Below are 22,626 nucleotides of genomic sequence, written 5' to 3'. Positions count from 1 at the left end.
TCTTCAACAACTAACTTTCTGGGGTGTGTACGGGGACCCTCCCTACATTGTCTTCAGGGGGTCACCAGACCCCTCCCACCCAACCCTCTCCTTCCAAAACTGAGCCTAGAAAAATTAGACACCAAACCCCGCCCCCACTCTCACTCCCACACACACCCCGCGCGCGCGCACACACACACACACACACACGCACATTCAGCCAGGTAACTGCACACGGGTGGGATTGAACCGGTTCCTCTGGATACCCTTCCCCTCAAGGCTTCCAATCCCGGAGAAGGAGCACCAATGACCTTTGACCCTTCTCTGGGAGAAAGGGAGGCAGGTGAGCTCACAGCCTCTTGGGACCCAGGGGAAGGAGAAAGAAAGAAAGGGCGCACAATTCCTGGGGAGGGAGCGGGAGCGGGAGCGGAAGGAAGTGAGGAGTAGGAAGAAGCAGGGACAGACACACAAACTGGCGGAGAGTCCACAGGGCTGCTGAGAAGAAAGAGATCACACCGAGAGTGGGGCCAGGGGAACCGGCACTGGGGACAAGGGCTTCCGCAGCTCTAAGTGACGCCCGAGGGTGGGAGAGAAGGGAGAAGCCCTTCGGGCAGGCGAGAGGAAAGGGACCCTGGAGAGGAGAAAGCGACAGAGAGAAGTGCAACTGGGAGAGGCCGGGAAGAGGTGGATGGGAAAGGAGACCAGCGGTCGGGGAGGCAGTTGTGGAGCCAGGGAGGTGGTCCCCCCTTCCCATATCGCCGGCCGTCCACTGGCCCCAGGCTTGGGGTAGTCCTCAGGAGTCTGGCATCCCCTCAAAGCACTGTTGGAGATGGGGTGAGGCTGGGGACAGGGCACCTACTCCACTCTCAGAGCCCTTCTCCCCAGTCAGAGCCTGGTGGCTAGTTTCTCTCCAATCCATCAGCACAACTCCCCGCCGGGCAAGAAAGAGTTAAACCCTCTCCCCCTCCCCCCACACCAGCTTTTTATTAATTTCTCCGGGCGTCGGGCGGGAGGGAGGGGATTAGGGCCATAAATCCTATCTCCGCCCCCTCCCCTGACAGCCCGGCACCCCAGCCCCGTGCAGTCCCCCTAGAGATAGGGGAAGAAAAGCCCTTGTCGCTTGGCCCTGCCTAACCCCACTCAGGGTCCCACCGCGGGCCCGAGTGGCCCCAGCCCCAGTTCCCGGTCCATCCCAAGGCGCCCGGCCCCTCACCTCTGGCATCGGTCATCTTCAGCGTCTGGCGCCCCGGGAACCCCTCAGGCCCATGGTGCTTGAGGCGGGGGCCGGGCAGGAGAGGGGTGGGGGGACAGTCACCCCGGCCGCGGGGGGCTCCGGGCGGGCTCGAGCCGCTCCATCCCGGGGATGGGGGTGAGGTCGGCGGGAAAGGTCCCGGAGCCGGGGGAGATGGAGGGCGGGGGATGTGGGGAGAGGGAACAGGTTCGCTGGAAGCAGGAGGCGCGGGCGGGGCTGGACCAGGAGACCTGACGGGAGGATGCTCCGTGTGTGTGTGCGTGTGCGTGTGCGTGTGTGTGTGTGTGTGACAGAGAGAGAGAGAGAGAAGAGCGAAGAGCGAGCGCCACCTCCCTCCCCGCCCCCGCCGCCCGCCAGGCCTGGCCGGACGCGGGGCCCCCGCCAGGCAGGGCCGATTCGCGCCGCGTCGCGTCGGCAGGGGTCCGCGGGGGTCCCCGGGAAAGGGGCGTCGGGGTGGGGGGCGCGTGGCGGGGAAGCCGGGAGCCCAGGAGACAAAGAGCGGGAGGGAGCGAGGGGGCGGGAGCGGGGGAGGGCGGCGGGGAGGAGGCGGCCGGGCCCAGAGAGCGGAGTTGCAGCTACTTCTCTGCCCGCGGGAGACGCGGCGCACCGGAGTCTGCGCGGGTGGGAGCGGCTCCGGGGCGGCCCCGCCACGGGACCTACGGGGCTTCCGCCTCCTCTGCCGGGTCTGTCAGGGCTCCCGATTCGTTCATTCACTCAGCAAACGTTCGCCGAGCAGCCGGGGCGCCGAGGCTGGAGGGGACAGCGGTGAACAGAACCCCCGCCCCCCAACTGCGCTCAAGGCCAGTGGGCCAGTCGGGGGCGCAGACGAGTGGGGAGGTCCTCACGAGCCCGGGCGCCGTGGGCCCAGCTAACAGAGGGCACTTCTCGCCGGAAGGGAGAGCGCACCCCTGGCCCGGCCTGGGTCCAGGCGGCCGCGGCGGGAGCTGGGCTGGGGGATTCCCAGAGGAGGTGATGTGTTGGCTACAACTGCGGGCCAGGGTAGGGAAGTGCCAGGGTGTGTTGGGGGTGGGAGGGCAAGAGGGGAAGATAAATTGAAGCTAGGGAGGTACAGGGGGCTTGCACTTTATACTACCAGCCGCCCACCCCGCCGCCCCCCCACCCCACACACATAAAATTAACAGAGGAGGGAGGGGCTCAGGTGTGCATTTAGGAAGCACCCTTGGCTCCTCGGAGACAGGGTTACAGAGGGCACTCTGAAGGCAGGGAGACCCGCTGGAGGCTATTGAGGGCCGGTGGCAGTGGGCATAAAGATTACAGATTAAGCTGAGAGCCCTTCAGGATGCAGGCCTGAAGAAGCTGACACTGAAGAATCTGAGAGGATTTGGGGACCTGCTGGACTAGGAGGTGAGGGAGGAGGGGTCTAGGATGGCTGTGGACCTTGGCTTGAGGCAGGGAGCCCTGGAGCAGGTGGGGGTGGGGACGGATGAGATCAGACTTGGACCCAGTGAGCTGATGGCAGTGGCAGGCCAGCCAGGGAGGCAATGTAGGGATCCACAACCAGCTACTGCACGTCACAGCTTGGCAGGTGCCAGGCACTCTCAGATCATCTATTGTCACCTTCACAATAAATGATTAATGGGTGTTTCCATTACCTATTGCCTCAGAGAAAACAGAGACTTAGAAGAAGGAAAGTGCTTTGCTCAAGAGCAAGTGGTGAAAGGCCAGGCGCAGTGGCTCACGACTGTAATCCCAGCACTTTGGGAGGCCAAGGTGGGCGGATCACATGAGGTCAGGAGTTCGAGACCAGCCTGGCCGACATGGTGAAACCCTTGTCTCTACTAAAAATACAAAAATTAGTCAGGCATGGTGGCCCTACTCTGGAGGCTGAGGCATGAGAATTGCTTGAACCTGGGAGGTGGAGGTTGCAGTGAGCTGAGATTGTGTCACTGCCTTTCAGCCTGGCCAACAGAGTGAGACTCAATCTCAAAAAAAAAAAAAAAAAAAAAAGGCAAGTGGTGAAGCTGGATCAGGGGTCTAGAGTCAGAGGAGAGGTGTGGAGTCTATAGGACAGAGTTCCCTGATGGCCCACAGGACTCTGCAGTCTGAGGCCTCCGGGAAGTGGCCTGTTGAACCAGGACAATCTTGTGACTATGAGTGAGAACGGAATTAACAGCCTTTAGGATCTGAGGGTGTCCTAGGGGATTTATGGGAGTTTGGGGGTCTCTGGGTGTCTTTGGAATCTTCTGGCAGCCATGAGGCTAGATTGTGGAAATCTGGGGAAGGGGTGGTGTCTCTGTTGACAGCTGTGGGGGCTGCATCTGGCTGTCTTAAAGGGGATGTGCTTTGTAGGCATCTGGTGAGATCTGGGTGGTGGGCTGTAGTGGGGGGCTTGATTATACAGACCCTGTACATCCCAAGGAGTGGGGAGATGACGGGTATGTTTGCCAGGCCATAGGACCCAGGAGGAGCCCCTGTTCCCCTATTCCTAGTGAGGCCTAAGCTTCTGGGAGTTGGGAAAATACCCCTTATTGGCAAGTGTTGGCAAACCTACTCAAGCTTCCAAAATTGGGCAAGTGAGTGGGGGGATAAGGAGGGTTTAAGGTGACAGGCCCACTTACAGCTACTTGACAAAGTCCCAAACATGGACATACTGCGTATCATGAGCAAGTCATAGCTCAGGCTTGAGAAACTCACAGCAAAGCCACACACAACACCTCCAGGCACACAACACACTTGGGCTTAAATGTGAGGGGTTACTTGGCCCACCGTTTGAAACATACAATGTATAGGCCCCTCACCTAACACACAGGACAGACAGGGAGTGGGGGAGGGACAGAGGGACCCCGCCCTGGATGCTTAGCCCCAATCAGCCCAGCAGAAACCCTCAAAACCTTCATGCCTGCCTCCCCACCCACATTAAGACTACAGATTACAGGAAGGTCACGCCACTTCACTTCTTGGCTGGGTTTCCTGAGCAGGGCCTTGGTGGCCCCGGGGTTCAGTGACTTCTAACTCTGGAGCCATGACCTCTGACCCTGTGGTTTGGTGGTCTCTGATCTTGGGGATCAGACTCCTTGATCCATCTTCAGCATCCTCAGGGCTCCCAGAGTGTTCCAACAATCGTCCACGTAGTAAAGATGCCTTGGGAAGAGTATTCACTATCCCCAGGTTTCTAGGCAACCCTCAGGTGGGAGGCAGGATTGGACTGGCCTGAGGTGTAGACCTAGGGTTTTTGAGGGATAGCTACGGGAAGCCAGAATTTGGCTTAGCATGAATGGGACCTGTGTGACACAGCCATCTACAAGGGAAGCTTCTGGAGCAGACTGTCCCTGGGGGTGCTGGCCACTCATCTGGATGTTGTTAAGGACCCACCAAGGTGACCTTGAAGGGCCCTGAAGTTGGGACTTCATTCCTTATGGCAAAGGTGAGAATCCCCTAGCGCCACACCACTGAGTGCAAGTGCCTCCATGCTTCAGGTCTCTGACATCTGCACACCAGCACCCCGGCAAGGAAAGGCTGGCCCTGAGGCCAGCCATAAGCTCCTGCCCCATTCCCTGCTGGCTCTCACCCCTCCGGGACTTCACCAAAGCTTGTCCCTGGAACCCTGGCACCTAGACTCCCAGACCCATTAGCATTTGAGCTGGTGAGTCAGCACACAGGCCTGCTGGCCCAGCACAGGGGCTGGGACTATTTCAGGCCACTTGGCCCGCCCCAAAGGGCAAACAGATTCTCTAGGACCCTGGGTACTAAACTGCCAGGCAGTCACCTCCCACCCCCAGCAATCCTTTAATCCTTTACCTGCCTCACACCGGTTGGGGGCCTCTTGAGAGTGTCCCCACAGTTTAGAGGCCTTCTGGGGGAGGGACTTGGGTTCACCTTGCTGTATTTAGCCCATCCTTTGAACTTCTTAGAGGCCCTGAAAAACGAATGCAGACTAAACGAACTCTCTAGAAAACCTCAGCCCTGCCCAGGAGGACTGGACAAAAAGCATGGGTGCTGATGGCTGGAATGGGGGCAGAAAAGCAGTTTGCTGGAACCGGGAACTGGGGGACACTGTAGGAAGTTCCTCAGGGTTAGAGGCAGCACTGGTGGGAGGGGACCACCGGGGCAGCCTGGCATCCTTGATCCCTGCCCACTCCCCACCTCAGTGAATCAAGAAACCAGGCAGCAAGGCTCTGGGGGCTGCTTTTATGGGGACGACCTGACAGAGGGCATGGTCCGTACAAAACCGGGAACAATACATACATATATATATTATATACAGAGACGCGGTCCTCCCGACGGCTGGGCAGGGATGGCCGCTGGCCCAAGCGGCCAGAAGCGGCCCCGCCCACCCGGTTCCGCCCCCTCCATCTGCCGGGGTGAAGTGCGTGAGCCCAGGACTGAGACAGCCAGCTCCTTCAGGGGATGGGGGCACATCTGGGGACAGGAAGGGGTGGAGACAAGAAATACTGATCGAAGTCATGGTCTATTTACAGGGGACAAGAAGCCAAAACGGATGGGATGGATGGTCTGTTTTTTAAAAATGAACAAAAACCCAGTTAGGGCAGGGGCATGAAGTGGCAAAATGAGATGGATTTTGAAAGGGGAGGGGACCTGGGGGGGGTGTGTCACCTCCCTTGGTCCAAGCCCCAATTTGGGGTTAAAGTGGGGAAACAGAGTCAATTTCACTTAGAAGGCAGGCTGCCAGCAGGGCAGCCCTGGTCTCCAAAAAGATGAGTAGTAGTAAAATTTTGTCCTCCAGTCAAAACATTGGAAAAACAGTAGGGGTGGGGGTGGGGGTGAGGCTGACTCCCTGCAATGTCAGTAGGCTTCCAGGCATCGCCCTGGGCTGGGCAGACAGGGCAGCACAGGAGAGGACCGGACTCTCCAGGGAGAAATGTTCCCCTTGCCTAAGACCAGGGTCTCTGTAGCCAGACCCCCTTTCCTCCCTGGCATTCCCAGCCTTGACCAGGAAACCTGGATCCCAGAGAGGCCACATAACAGTTCCAAGAGGAGGTTATGGCTATTTGGCACCTGGAAGAGGGGAGGCACAAGGAGAAATTGAGGGCTGCTGCCCCAGGAAATGGGGAGCTGGGGACCAGGTGTCCTGAACTCTCCCTTTTTCCCACTCTCACTCCCCTTTTCCCGAAGGACACATGAGAATTCAGTGCAGGGCCAGGGCCAGGCGCAGCCTCCGGGCTCTGGGGTGGACTCTATCCCTCCCAGGACAGGGAACAGGGATGGGGGAGGTGTTGAGGCAACGCCCCCACCCCCCAGGCAGGAGGGTCAGAATGCAACAGAGACAGCACAACGATGGGGGGAGAGGGAAGGGCCGAGAAGGTAGAATCTCAAGTCAAGAGGCCCAGGGGCCACCCAGGTGCCCCATGGGCAGGGAGCAGCCTCCAGTTGGCAGATGCTGGGAGAGCCCCAGCCCCGTTCCAGTCCAGAGACAAAAGCTGGAGTGTGTAAAGTCTGGCAGTTTGATCTGCAGGTGCTTGTGTCCATCGACCACCAGGCCAGCCCTTGGCAGCCCTCGGCCTCTGTGCCTCAGCCCCATGGGGCAAGAAACAGGCTGCCCTTCTAGCCACCTCTGTCTGCCCAGGCCATCTTAAGGGGGCCTGTGATATGAGCCCTCTGGTCCCTGAAGCTGGGGGAGGTGGGGTGGAGGGGTGGGGGGAGTCGGGGCACCTGTCCCCAGGCTGGCAGGGGGAGGGGTGGGGTGTTGAGGACAGGGGAGGGAGGACAATGGGAGAGGGGTTAATTATTGTCCAGTCAAGGAATGATTCCTGTTAAGTAGAATTGGAATTCCTCAGTGTTTGCAAGTTTCCTTCCAGTTCTGAGATCTGGAAAACAAAGGAGGGTAGGGGGTCAGGTCTGGACACCAGGCATGATCCCAGCCCCTTCCGCCCCCCTGGTGAGGACATGGCATCCCCTCCCTCCAGGACCCACAGGGTAAGGGCTTCAGTGCTGCTCCCTCCACTGGGCCCTGCCCACAGGGCACCCCGGGCCCACCTTGTCTAGGAGCTTGTCCATCTCCTCCTTTCTGGCCAGCTCCGACTCCTCCAGAACCCGACGCTGTGCAGTCTCCTTTTTCAGGAACTCGATCTCCCTGGGCGCAGGCAAGGGACAGATGGCAGGTAAGGGTGTGTGGTCTGGCTTTCCTCCAGGGCGACCCAGGTCCTCAGCTCTACCTGGGCAGCTCTGTCCTTCCCTGTTCTCAGGTCGGGAGGACCCAGGTTTTCCCAAAGCCTCTGGGGGTCTGGCTCTGTGCTGGCTCTGATGCCTGGTCATTCCGGACCGGGTGTCCCCACCATGGGGCCCTCCAACTTCTGTGCTCCTTGCCTCCCTACTTAGCTGGAGGGGTGGGGAGGGACTGCCCCCAAAAGCTTCTCAATGCTCCCTGGGCCCAGCCCACCCAGCCCCCAGCCACGTACTTCTGCTGGTAGTCCTTGATGAGGCGCTTGGCCTTGCTGTACTTGCGCTCCAGGGCCTGGTACTGCGCCTGAGTCTCCCGCAGGTGCTCGTCTACAGCCTGGCACAGGCTCTGGGCCTCGCCCCAGTAGCCTTCCAGTTTCTCCATGCGCTCCTTGTTCTCCTCCACACTCTGCTCCAACTGCGCCTTCTCCACCCGCCAGCGCCCCTTCTCCTGCTCCAGGCTCTGCAGCTGAGAGAGAAAGGCACAGCCCTGGGTTGGTGGGGGCCAGCAGGAGCCAAAGGGTACCCCCATCCTAGCACTGGGGCCAGAGTCGCCAGGGGATTCCTACTGTTGTGGAGTCCATTGCACCCCAACTACTAACCCTCTTTGGCTGAGCCTGAGAACTGAAACCCAGAGAGGAAAGAAGTAGAGCTCAGCCTCAGAGCTCCCACCAGACTCCCTGTCACTGCACCCCACTAGCAGGGAGGCTGAAGGCTTCGGTTAGTCACTGATACTCTGACTTGGGGCAATGCAACTAATGTTCCAAGCCTCAGTTATCCCATCTGTAAAATGGTAGTGATATGTGCCTACCAAGCTCACAAAAGCTCCAGTGAGACAGTACATGTGAAGTAAAAGGGCAGATGAGGGTCACCATTACTCTCCGTCCCCTCTCTGCAGCCCCAGCCCTGCTCGCCAGTCTCTGTACCTGTGGCTTCCTGAACAATCCTGGTTCTCTCCCAGCTTCCAGGTGACCCCAGCGCAGACCTCCAGTCCCCCACAGCTCAGTTCCGGATCCTCTGTTCTCTCTATACTCACTGCCCTGGGGCACCAGCCCATCTCCCACACCACCTCTGTGCACTCTGAGCTGCAAATCTCAAGTCCCAGCCCACCCTTGCTCCCAACTCTCAGCTTTAGCTCCCAGCTCCTCGCAGGTACCATGCCCCAGACCAGACCCCCGCAGCTGCACAAACCTATGCCTCCTTTCCTGACTTGCTCTGTTAAAAGGCGCCACAACCTCACAGCCATGTTGGCACTCAGTCTCAGGCCCCTGCCAGTATTTGCTGCAAACATCCCTTGCTCTCTGTCCCTCAGCCACACAGGCCTTCCTGCAGATCCTCAGACTTGCCACAGGGCCTTTGCGTGTGCTGTCCCCTCTGCCTGGAATGTCCCCCATCTACCCTCCTGCCTGCCTAGTTATTTCCCTCTAGCTCACCCTTCGGCTCTCTGCTCAGTGTGTCACTTCTCCAAAAAAGCCCCCACAGTTCACTCCAACAGCACAGCCCTACTCCCACCTCCACCCAAATCAGGTTCCTCCTGCTTTAGCAGCTCAGTAAGCCTGTTCTCTCCTACAGAGCCCCATGCCAGTGTGTGACGACACAGTCACTGGTTTGCAGATGCATAAGAACAACGATCAACTCTGGCTTTGCCCATCATGGTGATGAGAACAGTACTGGACATCTAGAAGGTACCTAGAGGATGTTTGTAAGTGGAATGCACTAACAGACCTTTGGCGTGCTCCTCCCTTTCATACTCTGCATACACCTCAGGGACATGGCCTGTCACTCTGACCCCGGAAATGCAGCGCTCACCTACCCTTCCTTTCCAGACCCTCTGCCTATACTCTGAGCAGTCCTGGCCTACCCCTGCCAGGACACTGTCTGGGCCCCTAACCAGTTTGCCTGCCTCCCAGCACTGCCCACTTTCATGCCCTCCCACTTTGTAGGCAGTGGCTTTCCGAAAAATCCCAATGGCCACATACCCCATGCTATCTGTAGGACCAAGGCCAGAGTCTTTAGAGGGGAGGCAGGATACTGCAAGCCAGAGCCCATCCTGGCAGTCCAGCCCTGCCTCCACCTCTCCCCGACAGGCATGCTGCCACCTCCTGACTGGCCTCCCCTCAAAGCCAGCCTCCAAGTTCCATGGAGCTCCTCTCCCTGCCAGGAATGCCCCTGCTTCTGCCCCAGCCAGCCAAACCCCGGCCTCCTCTCCTGCATACCCCCATGTGGGAGGGTACACACACTCCCTTGTCTGCAAGACCCCTATAGATCTGTCTCTCCCCACCACGGCAGAAGCCCCATAGGTACTGGGACTCCTATAGTCTAGGTCCCAGCAGAGGCCCCATACAGACTTTTAATATGGAGTCTGTATATCTGCATGCCTGTGAGGGTGCTGGCACCTGACATGCTTGTGTAAGCATCTGTGTATACTACATATGTGTGTGTGTGTGTGTGTGTGTGTGCGCTCCATGTGTCTCCATCTGGGGTCAGCATCAGCACCTCTGTGTTGCTTGCCCAGATGAGAATGTGCATGCCCCGTGACACTCTTCCTAGACCAGGTGGTCTGATCGATGGCCATGCCTGTGTGTTTCAGAGCAGATGGGTGCAGAGTGGGTCTGCATATCCAGGCTGATAGCCCCGAGTGTAATGTGAAGCACAGGTCCACTGTCTCTGTGACTGTGTCTGTGTAGAGTGGGTGTCTCTATGTGTCTGGGTGAGGGGGTCTGTGGGTACTATGTGCCTGGGGCCAGGCTGCTGTGTCAGTGTGTGTATTTCTGGGTGGTCTGTACTTATCAATGGGCCTATATATAACAGACATATGTGGGACAGCACAAACATAGAGACACCTAGAGCAGAACTTAGCATGCTTCGGTATCACAGCTAATATATTGACTTTTTTTTTTCTTTTGAGACAGGGTCTCATTCTGTTACCCAGGCTGGAGTGGAGTGCAGTGGCACAATCACGGCTCACTGCGGCCTCGACCTACCCTGGCCCAAGTGATCGTCCCACCTCAGCCACCCAAGTAGCTGGGATCACCGATGTGCGCTACCACACCTGGCTAATTTTTGTATTGTTTGTAGAGATAGGTTTTTGCCATGTTGCCCAGGCTGGTCTCTAACTCCTGGCTCAAGCAGTCTGCCTTGGCCTCCCAAAGTGCTGAGATTACAGGCATGAGCCACTGCGCTCAGCCTACTTTGACTTTTTATTGAGCACCTATTATGTCAGACATTGTGCTAAAGACTTGACGTGTATTATCTCATTTAATCCTACAACGACCGTGTGGTGTTGGTGCTATTACGACCTCATTTTATAGATGAGGAGGCTGAGGCACAGAGAAACAAGTGATGCTGGAGCATCCAGCTTGAGCTTGAGCTCTTAATATCATATCTATCATATCCTCTTGCTTTAGAGCAGCCTGTTCTGTGGGTACCTGTGCCTAAGTGTCAGCATGTGCAGGTGTGAGGGTAGGGGGACCCTGCTCCTCAACACACGCATGCACGCACGCAAATGCACACGCATACGCACCCTTACCTTTCTTTTCAGCTGCTGGATCTCTGCCTCAGTGACCGCATGCTTGATCTGGAGCTGTTGGGCAGAGGGGCAGGCACTCAGCTCCAGCAGGGTGGGGCAGGCAGTGCCGAGGGCAGGAGACCTGCCTGCCTTTCCCTCCACCACTCCAGGGAGCCCCTCCTCCCACCTCCTTGAACTTGTGCACCAGCTTCTCGGGCTCCATGTCCACAGGGGACAGTGCATCCTCGTTCTCCGCTAGCTCAAACACCTCGATGGCCATCTCACCACCCGGGAACGTGGGGCTCAGCTCCTCATCCTCGTCAGTGGCATACTCTCCCGTCTGCGAAGGGAGACCAGAGACTGTGGGCCCTCCCCACCCAGCTGCCCTCAGCCCTGATGACCAGGGCTGGGACCAGTTGCCCATGCCAGACAGAGAGCTACCCAGGAATGTGGTTCGTGCCTCCCGCTTCAGCCTGAGGCTGGACCAGAGACACGGTTTACGTCTTCCCCCAACAGCCTGGTAGTCGCCTGATGACAGAGGAGGTCAGTTCCTCATCAGCCTGGGTCTCTGAAGAAACAGCCTGTACTATCTTTCCCCTTCTGGATCTAGCTCCCTTTCAGATTAGATCCCCCAAGACTAGGGGCTATGCTCTCCCCTCAGACTGGGGGCTCTTTGAGAGGACTGTGTATTCCTTGTCCGGCCTCTGAAGACAAAGAGTGTGACTGGAGGACAGGGAATGGCACTGTGGGCTTTTTACCAGGGCAGGGGAAGCAGTAGAGGCAGATAACTGTAATGCTTCATCTAGCCACCAGGGGGCGACCACGCGGCCAGCCAGGCAGGGACTCCCTACCTCCTCGTCATCCTCCCCATACTGGGCGTATCTCTGCTCCATCATCTCCCGCTGCCATCGCTCCTGTTCCAAAGTCTGCTGAATTAGCTGGGCCACTTCGCTCTGCTCTCCCGGCCGCTCCCGGCCAATCATAAACCTGCAGGGGCACCAGCATCATCCGCTGCCTCTGTCCTCAGCCAGGTAATGCCATCATCCTCCCTGCTGATGCTCCCCTCTCCAAACTCAGGCCCTCCCAGGGGAGGAGAGATGAGAGGGCTGAGTCCGAAGGCTGCAGTGTTAATAATGAATGAGGGAATGGGGGCCCTTATCAGGTTTCCTTCCCAAGGCAGGCAGGAAGGCCCATTCACCCCTCTGGCCAGTATTGTAGGAGGGAGAATGTCAGCCCACCTCTAGGCTGGGCTGCAGGGGACATGCACTCAGGAGGCTCTTCCCCTGCCCCAGGGGAGAAAATGAGGCAGGGAAAGGTGAAGATGACCCTCCCAGCAGGGATGGGCTGCGGAGGTGTTTCTTGGGTATGCTCCAAGCCCCTGAGCTTCAGGAAGGGGCGGGATGATGGCAACTGGAGATTAGGATGGAGAGGAAATAGTGGAACTTCCAGGCACCAGCCCCTCCTCCCAGTGGCCACCCACATCCTGTTTCTCTCCACCACCCTTTCCTGGGGGTAGTACCCCTCTTGCAGGGGGGCAGGGAGTGATCCCTGAATGTTAAGCCAAAGGCAGAGTGGACACAGGGAGCTTCTGATCCAGTCCCCTTGGTTACAGGCCTGGGGAGGAGTCTTCCCAGGATGACACGGGGCTGGTCGGGGTGGGGGGGATGAGGTCCCAATGAGGGGACCCCAATATGGTTAGCATTCACCCTGGACGTCTTGGTTCTTCAGTCAGTGAGTCGGGGACAGGCAAGGGGAAGGAGAATAAGCCCTAAAGGACAGTTTGGAGGGCTGGTGGACAGTGGGCCAGGAAGGCTGAGTGCTGGTGGCCAGCAGCGGCCAGGGAGCTGGGATGAGAAGGCAGGTGTGAGGCGAGCGACTCCAGGCACAGCAACTCCTGCAGCCAAGGAGTCAGCGGAACCTCTGTGAGCTGGGCCACCAGAACCTTAACTGGCTGTAGGCAGGTGAACGGAGTGCCTGGACGAGGACCTCCTGCCCACTCCCACGCCCCACCCCTCTGGGCTCTCACCGCACTCGGCCCTTGGTGTTCCGGAGCACGGACGCCGCGAAGCTCTGGGTCACTCCCACCAGACTGGTTCCATCCACCTCCACCAGGAGATCGTTCACCTGGATCCTAGCGGAGTGACATTGGTTAAAGGGTCACAGGGGCACTGAGGAGCGAGGGTAGAAGTAGCCTCCCTCCCATCAGAAACTCCAGGCTCCCCAGCCTGAGTACATAGTGAGAACTCATCTCTACAAACAATAAAAAAAAAATTAGCTGGGCATGGTGGCATGTGCCTGTAGTCCCAGTTACTTGGGAGGATGAAGTGGGAGGATCACTTGAGCCAGGGAGGTCAAGGCTGCAGTGAGCTGTGTTTGTGCCACTGCACTCCAGCCTACGCAACAGAGTAAGACCCTGCCTCAAAAAAAACAAAAAACAAGAAAAGAAAACAACAACAAGAAACCTCACAGATACTTTGTCCTCACAGGGACCTGGTACTTTGTCTACCTGCATAACATTCACAAGGCCAGAGGATTAAGTGTCAGCCAGGCCCACCTGTGTGGGCAGTGAGAGCCAGGCAAGCAAAGCAGACACAGGCGTCCAGGACCAGGAGACGTGGCAGGCACACTTCCTGTGACAATCACACTCTTGTCCCCTCCTCCATCATACTTGACCGAGCGGTGTGACATTCTCAGAGTTCATCTGTGCCATGCACACTGGCCAGGAGCCCCACAACACACAAGTGACATGCCACCCTCTTACGTGTACATTTCTGCACAGAACTGAGTGCACAGATGTCCTCCCAAGTCCCCAAGACCGAATGGCACTCTCTCGAGTTCACACACTGTCCCACACACACCTGATACAGGTGCACCTGCCGACACACTTCAGTTGTGTCCCCTGAAGCCCGTGTTCTCCACACAAGGGGAGGTTCAGTCCGGCCTGCCGAGGGAGATGGAGGGTGGGGGGCCTCTCAGACACCTCCCTCCTCCACTCCACCTCCCTGGGAGCTCCAGGCCTTCTCTCAGGACTGCCACACGGAAATGGAGGAAATGACCTATTGTCAACAGCTCACCCCAACACATGCCACTCCCAGGTGGGCATGAGTGAGTGGCCACGGCCACCATGCACACTCACTCCTTGGACAACCCACAGGCAACAATGGGAAAGGCTCTGGAAGTTCACATTGGGAGGGGAAGGGGTAAATGAAAGGGCATCCTGTTCCCGGCCCCTCTCCATGCGACCCGGGCATGGAGAAAAAAAATTAGAAGCCCCTTGACAGGGCAGCCCCATCTCTAGCAACAAGATCCCAAAGTCACCCAGCTGCACAAGGACACCTGCTCACCTCTGTCATATGGAGGGGGTCTGGGTTTGGAGGTACCACCACAAGGGATCCCCAATGTCAACTCTAACTTACAGCCACCCTGGGGGATGCCCTACAGCCCTTCCTACTGCCACTCCTCACACTCCTGGAATACACAGCTAACACAGGGGTCCCTGGCTGGCACACAGCTCCAGGATGCCCTCCCTGAACCTTCTGTCCCACAGAACTCACCCCTTGCAACCACAGATGCTCAATACAGGCACACACACTCACATGCGCAAAGACAGCCTGTCTCCAGAGCCACTGCCACCAACGGGTCTAGTCACAGCCTCCTGACCCCTGCTCTCTATGCCCCAGCCACACCTGCCTGCTCATGGCTCTACTGCCTGGAACCTCTGCACTCACTCCCTCAGCACAGCTAACTCCTGCTCAGCCTTAGCTCTCAGCTCCAGCACTGCTTCCTCCAGGAAGCCTTCCCTAATGCCCAGAAAGGTTAAACCCTCCTGTTGTATGCCTTCACAGCAGTCTGCATTTCCCTCCATTTCACTACTTTTTGTGTGTCCATTTGTTCAATGTCTACCTCACACTACACTGCACACTTCTCAAGTGTGCCAGGCCCTCACCACTGACTCCCCAGGGCCCAGCACCGGCCCAACACTGTCAGAGACTCAATGTTCAGCGAAAAAAAAGCTCAAATATACACCATGCCTGTCTTCTCCCTACCAGGGCCCAAACCGTACTCCAGACCAGAATGCACAACACACGCCTATAGCCCCCATGGTCACCAGCCCCTCCTGGAGAATGCACGCTCCTTCAGGGCATAGGGGCTGACTGTGCTCACTGTTGTATTTCTGGGGCCTGGAACAGCACCTGGCATGGCAGTGCTCCCCGAACATCTCAGCTGCACACACAGCACATAAGTCTCCCGGGGAATGCCTGCCCCACCCCCTGCTCAGTGGCCCACCCCACCAAGGATGGCCAGTCGGAGAGGGAAAAAGGGTCAGGCGAGACTGGGGAGGATTGGTACCTGCCATCCCGATGGGCCGCACCACCCTCTGTCACAGTCTTGACGAAGATACCCAGCTTCTCCAGGCCCATGTCCGCCCCAGCACCCATGCCGATGATGCTGATGCCCAGGCCCTCAGAGTCTGTGGAACAGAGAGTGGTGAGATGGCAGGGCTTGTAGGGGACAGACGAGAGACTCTCCACCGCGACTTCCAGGGCACAGCCCCCCCATCAGGAAGCAGTCCCCATTAGGGGATGTCCCACAACTGAAGAAGGGACATGGTTCTGTCCACCTTCTTTGCCAAGTCAACTAGGATGGCTCCTGAGCCGCTCCCTGCCCTTTGTCCCTTCCAAAGAACCAATGGGCAGAAGAGCGTGCCAAGGGTGGCACAGGCAAGTAAGACTGTTGCATATGCAGACCAGGGCGTGTGGCCGGGATGGGGGTGGCCAGAATGGGACTCAGCCCTAAGCCTTTGGTCTTCTCCCTCTCAACCAGTCTCATCTGTACTCACAGCTTCAAGGACCAAAGACCTCCAGATTTTCTCTCCCCTGAGATCCATTCCCCTATCCACACCTGCCCCTGCCTGACTCATGGGCCTCTGATGTCCCAACTAATGACCTTCCCCCACAAACACTCCCTCATGGGGGATGGTACCACCACCTGCCACCCGCCAGACCTGGGAGGCACCTGGATTCCTCCCTCCCACTCACAGCCTCCACCTGAGCCAAATGACCCCCAGATCCTATGGATTCTACCCCTGGAGATCTTTCCAGTCCACCCACACCCGCTCTGCCATCTTCCTGTCCACGCCACAGTGGCCTTTCTCCATCTACTTGTGACCCCCCTCCCTATATCACAGCCTGGCATGGTCTTTCTAGACCTTTCCTGTGCTTCAAAATGGCTCCCAATCCATCTTAGCAACAAGACTACGTGGTCTGCAAGGCCTCATTTGCATGCCCTTCTTGCCCTCCCTGTGAAAATGCAGCCAAGCCCCTTTCCTGACTACTCCCCTAATTCTTCCTCACCAGAGTGCAGCTCAAGCCTCACTTCCCTGGGGAATGCCCCCAAGCACAGTCTGGTTAGGTCACCTGTTAAACGCTTTTACAGCGGCCCCTCCTTACCTTCCCCAGCCCCTATTCCAGCGCCTAAGGGTGAGATTAGATGTGACTGTGCCTTCCATGTCTGCCTCCCCCATCCATCTCCCCAGGAGCCCATCACTGTGTCCCCAACACAGAGCCCAGGACCTAGCACACAGTACCCTACAGAGACCTGTTAATTGAATGTGCAAATGTGGTTCCATGACCGGGGTGGTGGGGGTGTGGCTTGGCCTGGGTTGGAGGCCCTGTTTGCTCTGGGTGCTGACAAGGGAGGAGCGGGGAAGGTCACCAAGGGCCTGAGTCAGAGGGAGAGGCCCAGCAAGTCTGTGGGAGCCCCTGAGGGCACAGGGCAGGAGCTGGTGCCAGAGATGAGACCTGGGTCAACCCCAGCTGTGCCCAAGTGACCTGGCCTCCTGGCCTCTCACCCTTCTCCAGCTCCACAGGGAACAGCTCCAACCTCTCCACACGCTTCTCCAGCTCGTACTCAGCAGAGGCCGCCATGGGATCCACATCCTCGTTGCGACGATCGTAATCCTCGTTGGAGTAAGTGCTGAACACCTGGGGAGGGAGGCAGCTAGTCAGAGAGGCTGGCAGGAGGGCAAGGGCAGAACTGGCATGAGGAGGCCGAGGAGGCAGGCTGAGTTACCCACTCCATGCCTCCCCATGACAGCCCTGAGATGAGGCCTCACCCAGCCCCCTGAGACCCCAGCTCTGAGCAAAACAAAGGCCCTTATAGTTCTGGAGCCCAGGGTTAAGACAGAAAGGGACCCAGCCTTGGCAGACCCGCACTGCTATTCTCTCTGTAGCTCCAACCAGCGTGAGCATGGTCTGCCATAGGCACGGAAGGGGAATCCTGGAGAAACGTCCAACTCAGGAACCCAGACACCCAGATAGAGGGAAAGTGAGAGATAGGACCCAGAGAGCCAGACAGGCGAGAGGGGACACAAAGACAGACACAGAGAGGAAGGAACAGGCTGAGCAGAAGAGGGGAAGAGGAGGAGGGGAGAGAGGATGGAGAAGATGCTGGAGAATGCCAGATGGGGAGAGAGGGGGGAGCGGGTGTGAGACAGCAGAGGGGGAGGGGAGCAGGAGGGGTGGAAGGGGAGAGGTACCCAGGACTGGCTCTGACTTGCCGCTCAAGTGGATGTTGGAGCAGGGGAGGAAAGCAGGAAAGACCACCTCTATCCCCGTGGAGAAGAGGCAGGCCCTACACCCCCAGGAGCCCCTCGGGTGGCAGGAGCAGGGGAAAAAGTTGGGCCTGGCCTTCCCTGCACACCCAGGCCACTCTCCCTCCACAACTGCAGCTCTCTAAGTTACGCCCCCTGTCCATGTGCTAGGGGGCCCAGGAGACTGAGAAGGGGACAGCCTCTGACACTGCCCACAGCGAACCCAGGCGCCATGGGGCTCCGAGGCCAGCCCTGCCTTGGCATCTCCTGTACCCCTCTGTTGTCTCTCTCCCACGTCTCTCAACAAAAAGAGGAATTCCTCAGCTCTGACCCTCTCAGAAGGACAGAGAAGGTGGGGCTGGGCTCTGTGGGAATGTCTAATTCTGGGCCCAGGCAGGGGTGCCCCCAGTGGGAGGTTAATGAGCACCATTTGGGGTACCATGACATGCTCAAGCTTCATCGCCTGCAGTGACAGGTTGGCACCACTTGGAGCCAGGCGGAGGCGGGGAGGGATGGGGAACAGCTCTATCGGTTGGCTGAGTCTGAGCTGCTAGGACCCCATCTCCCCCAAGGACCCTTGTCAGGGCCCTGTCTCCTCCAGGAGCAGACCTTGTGGGCACCCTGGTGGGCAGCAGCACTCTTGTGCCCCAGCCTTTGTCTGGGTTTGCTCCGTGTTGTCCCCACCCCCTACCAGAGAGGCTCACTGCCACAGTGGGAGAGGGACGGGGTGCTCATAGGACTAGAAGGCTTAGGTGGGAGGGACCCCTCTGGTCACTTAGCTCAATGCCCTCAATTTCACAGCATCAGAGAAACTCTGGCTCCAGCCCTTAAAGCTCATCTGTCCATTGCACCCCTCGAACAAACAGGCTGCCTACCTTGCACATAGTCCAGGGCACCAGGCCCACTGCCCAAGGTCACGTGGGTTAAACTGTGGCCAGGTAGGATGAGACTGCACCCAGCTGGGACAGGTGGGTGGGTCACCGGTGACTTTGTTTCCACTGCACACATGCCCCAGGCTCTGGGACAGGGCTGGTATGAGCCTGGACTCAGCAGTGGGATTTGGCCCACTTTGTACTGGAGTCCCCTGACTCTCACCCTCTGCTCTAGGACACAGGGTCCCTTCATCTTTCAGTCTCTACAGTCTCCTGGGTCAACCAAACCCCTTCCTGACACACATGGACACACACACCCACTGTGACCTCCAAAACACACCCTCACAGCCTGTCCTGGGCTGCACCCTGCCCTCTTCTCTCAGCCTATCAAATACTGTTCCCTTTCTGGTCCTGCCCGCTGCAGGAATCCCAGGCCTGGGCTCAGAGGCCCCAGACCACCTCCTACCCCTCCTTGGGCTGCCCACCATGATATGCCGGTCTAGCAGAGGGCCCTAGGGGAGGTCCCACCTCCTCGAGGCCAAGCTGGAATTGGGTTCTCTGCCCTCAGCAGAGGCCTCCACCTCCAGAAGGGCAACAATTGGGTCATCCATGGGGCCCGGGACCCCGGACTTGGCATCAAGGCAGGGGCAGGAAGAAGAAAAAAGTGGGGCCCCTGTGCCAGGGTGGGGAGGAGGAAATCCCCAGTAAGGCTGAAAGCCAGCCACACTGGGCCCGCCACACACCCTGGCTCTCACACAGGGCGGGCCAGCTCCAAAGTCACCAGGGAGCCGGGAAGCACTGCTCCAAATCATGTGCTATTTTTTACCGAAAAATCAGGGTAAGGCGTCAAATATAGACAGTCAGAGGCCCAGACCAAACTCCATCTCTGAGGGCATCGGACTGCTTGCAAAATTAGTGGGGGTGGGGTGGGGGGATCCAAACTCTGCTTCAGAGTCCCAAGAAACACTACAGTCCCCCATTCCCTTCAGAACCCCACTGCCTTCAGGAGGGGAAAGGGGTTGGGAGAGGACCCCCCAGGTCCCAGCCTAGGGGAGGGGCTGGCCTGAGAGCCACTCACTTTTAACCTTTTAGGCCTCTTGCTGGGGTGGGAGGTGGGAGAGGGGCAGAGGCTGATATTCTGGGCGAGTGAGAGGAAAGTTGGGAAGCTTCAGAGTCCAGGAGTAGTTATGGAAACGACAAGCAAACAGATGGTGCTTTGGCTAGGGAAGGGTAAAGGCAGGGCAGGGTCCAGGCCAAGGAGAGTCCAGGGACCTGGACACTTCCATGGGGCGGACCTGGGGCCGGGTGCAACTGAGCCTGGGGCAGTGAGAAAGAACCCTGCAGGCTGAATGTGCTAGCCAAGAGTGGAGGGTGGTGAAGTGGGGGGAGGGGTGGCCTGGAGTTTTTGATTCCCCCTAGGGGATGTTCCCTCCCCATCAGTGCTGTTCTGAGGATCTCAAAGCTCTGGCACAACCCACAAACCAACCACCAATAGTGGCGGTGGGGATGAGACCCCCAAAAGGGGCAGCTTCCATCCCTCTTTCAGGGCTCCCAGAGAATGTGGCAAGAACACTTGGGGCCTGCCAAGGCCATGGGAGTCTGTCCTATTGAGCAGCCAAGAGTAAAGGCATGCCCACTACTGCCAGGCACCCAGGGGGATCCCAGCCCCACCCCCTCCTCCTCCATGCCTGCAGAAGGCCTCTCCCCATAAAGGACCACACAAAGTGCCCCTCCCTGTGCAACCAGGACCGGGCAGCTGGCCTGCAGGGACCCCCAGGGAACACGGCGCCAGCCAGTCACATGGCCACAGACCAGCTCACCCTCACGATCTGCTTCCCTCTTTCACTTCTGCAAAGTTGGGGTAGGGGTACAAACAGAATAGAGGAAGGGCTGCGGTCCCCTGCAGCTTCGTTTTGAGAAGTTCCTGGCTTTCCCCTTTCTCACCCCATCCAGCTCCCATACAGGGGGAAAGCACCCCGGCCCCCTCTCTACCCAGTGAAGGGCAAATGTCTCTCCTGAAGACACACACACCCCTTCACACTACCCAAACCCCAGCCTCTGGCAGCCTCTGGAGAAAGGAATGTCCGGGTGAGGAAGGGAAAGCAGGTGTCCCAGGACCCGCGTGGGGCAGGGCGGGTTCCGCGGAGCGGCGGGGCGGGGCAGCAGGCGGAGGAACCTGAGGGCAGGTCGGGGCAGGCCACCCCCTCGCACACCTGAAAATCCCTCTCTGACAAACAGCTGGAACTCCCCCACGCCCCCCTGAGGGTGGGAACTTCTGGGAAGGGGGCTGGGTGGCAGGGGCTGACTCAGCCTGCCAAACCCGGCTGGCTGGCGAGCCGGGGGCGGCCGCTTGCACGTGGCAGGGGCGGCGCGGGGGCAGGACGGGGGGGCTCACTTACTTGGATGGGCGCCGTGCTGAAATGGATCTTCCGGCTCGGGGCTGGGTCCTCCTCCTCCGACAGCCCCGGGATCTCCACGCATCCCGACTCGGGCTCGTAGGGGGGCTCTCCATCCTCCTCGTCTTCTTCGTCGTCCTCCTCTAGGGCACTGCCCGCAGAGTCCTCCCCGAGCCCACTGTAGGCGCTCACGTCCACCAAGTCCGCCTCCGAGAAGTCCTCCTTCTTGGATTCATCTACCTCCTCAGGGGCCACGTCCGGGGCCCGGCCATTGCCCACCCCCCTCTCTGGCGGCGCTACCGCCGCCGCCTCCTTCTCCGGGGCCGCTTGGGCCTTTGGCTCCTCGGGCGCGGGGCTGGCTGCGGTTGCCACGGTGCTGCCATTCTCCAGGGCCGCGTGGACAGTAACCTCGGCCTGGATCACCTCCCCGGGCGCCGACTCGGCCTCCGACTCCCCGCTCTCCTCCACCTCCACCGGCTTAATCTTGCGCACCTCCCGGGGCTTGGGGGGCGGCCGGGCAGGGGCCACGCGGTGCTGCGGGGGCTGCTGCCCTGAGGGGCAGCGCTCTTTCTCGGCCGGGGCATCCCCCGACGGGGCGGGCGGCGGCGGCGGTGGAGGCTGGAACACCCGGGACCGCTTGCTGACCAGCTTCGAGTTGACCTGGGGAACCCCTGCGGCCCTGGGGAGCCCGGGCCCGCGGTGGAGGCCGGTCCTCGAGTCGGCCTTCTCGAAGACGGCGCTGAGCTGGCTGACCGTGGGGGACACGGCGTCAGCGTCCAGCTTGTCCAGCGCCTCGGTGCTGCCGTTGAAGCGCACCACGACGTCCAGCTTCCGGTCCTGCAGGCCGGCGCGCTCCTGCCTCAGCAGCCGCCGCGCCGCGGCCTCCTTGTCGCCGCCTGCGGCCGCTGGGGCGCTCCGTTCGAACAGCTTCCGCGTCTCCTGCAGCCGGGACGGCGGGTGCGGCGGCGGCGCAGGCTGCGCGGAGGGCGCGGGCTTGGAGTCGAAGCGGCTCACGCGCTCCGACACGCTGGTGCCCAGCTTCAGCAGGGCGCTGTGGTCCACGTTCTCGTTCAGGCTGCTGGCCCGCGGCAGCGACAGGCGCACGCCGCGCTCGGACGCCCGCGGGGCCTCGGCCAGGCCCGCGCCGCCGCCCGTCTCGCCCGAGGGCCCCGCCGTCGTGCCCATCTGCAGGAACATACTTTTGATGCGGTGGACGTTGGAGCCATATTTCTTGTGGTGGGCCCCCTTGGGTGCCTCGTCGGGCCCGGGCGCGTCGGGCGGCTTCAGCGCCTGGATGCCCGCCTCGTAGGCGCTGCGGTGCGGGGAGGCGCTCCGGAGGGGACCCCCGGGCCCCCGTGGCTCCGTCTTCATCATGGTGGGGGGAGCCGGGTTCGCATCCCCCTGCTCCCCGCTCCCCCGCTTCAACAGGCGGCTGGCCAAGTCGGGACCACCGCCCCCTCCCCCCGATAAAAGAAACCCCAGAAGGCCTTTTTTAGGGTCCCCCCAAAACCAAGCTGCCAAAAACAGTTAATCCCGCTTTAAAAAAAAAATGAAAAAGAAAAAAATCTCCAAGCGCCCTGTGTGTGGGTCGCCTCCCCCAATCAAGCTGCCGAAGACAGCCAGCCCCGCTTCAAAAGCCCGAGCGGCCTGGTACGGTCGCCCCCACCCAAATTAGCAAAGCGGCGGCTGGGGCCGGTGGGAGCGCGCGCCCTGCCCGCGAAGCAGCCGCGGTGTCGCCGGCTCACATCGTCCGAGGCGGTGTCAGCGGGGCTGGCAGCCCGGTCGTCCCCCAGTCCGGCCGGAGGCCTCGGCTCTCGGGGGGCCCGGCACCCCAACGCCCATGGCTGCTCCGCCGGCCCGGGCCGCTCCGCCGCCGCGCCTCCCTCCCT

The 22,626-nt window shown here is 59.5% G+C and overlaps 2 protein-coding genes and 1 long non-coding RNA gene across 5 annotated transcripts in view; 1 reads left to right on the top strand and 2 right to left on the bottom strand.

The window, feature by feature from the left end:
• SAMD14 (sterile alpha motif domain containing 14) overlaps positions 1–1,865 on the bottom strand; it is an 18,840-nt gene extending 16,975 nt beyond the window's left edge. Inside the window, exon 1 of one of the 2 annotated variants that reach the window (XM_054456441.2) lies at positions 1,193–1,865. The gene's annotated coding sequence lies outside the window, so the exon portion shown is untranslated. The remainder of the gene's footprint in view (positions 1–1,192) is intronic. The other variant, XM_054456436.2, reaches the window with a different exon arrangement.
• Positions 192–10,649, top strand: LOC129016758 (uncharacterized). Of its 2 annotated transcripts, XR_010124604.1 has the most exons (4): positions 203–322; positions 7,117–7,311; positions 8,942–9,054; positions 10,282–10,649. It is a non-coding gene; the product is annotated as an uncharacterized LOC129016758 (long non-coding RNA). The 2 variants fall into 2 exon arrangements; XR_008494946.2 differs by lacking the exon at positions 7,117–7,311 and having other exon boundaries at positions 192–322.
• Positions 5,367–22,626, bottom strand: PPP1R9B (protein phosphatase 1 regulatory subunit 9B). The gene is made up of 10 exons (XM_054456435.2): positions 20,741–22,626; positions 16,729–16,861; positions 15,228–15,348; positions 12,904–13,008; positions 11,729–11,864; positions 11,065–11,217; positions 10,899–10,952; positions 7,609–7,838; positions 7,187–7,283; positions 5,367–7,017 (listed from the first exon to the last, which is right to left on the bottom strand). The coding sequence occupies exons 1-10, from the start codon at positions 22,109–22,111 to the stop codon at positions 6,964–6,966; spliced, it is 2,454 nt and encodes an 817-aa protein (XP_054312410.2). The 5' UTR covers positions 22,112–22,626; the 3' UTR covers positions 5,367–6,963.

The sequence above is a fragment of the Pongo pygmaeus genome, chromosome 19, assembly GCF_028885625.2.
Source record: "Pongo pygmaeus isolate AG05252 chromosome 19, NHGRI_mPonPyg2-v2.0_pri, whole genome shotgun sequence".
Classification (NCBI taxonomy): domain Eukaryota; kingdom Metazoa; phylum Chordata; class Mammalia; order Primates; family Hominidae; genus Pongo; species Pongo pygmaeus.
Note: the sequence above shows the minus strand (reverse complement) of the source record. Positions and strands in the feature narration are given on the sequence as shown.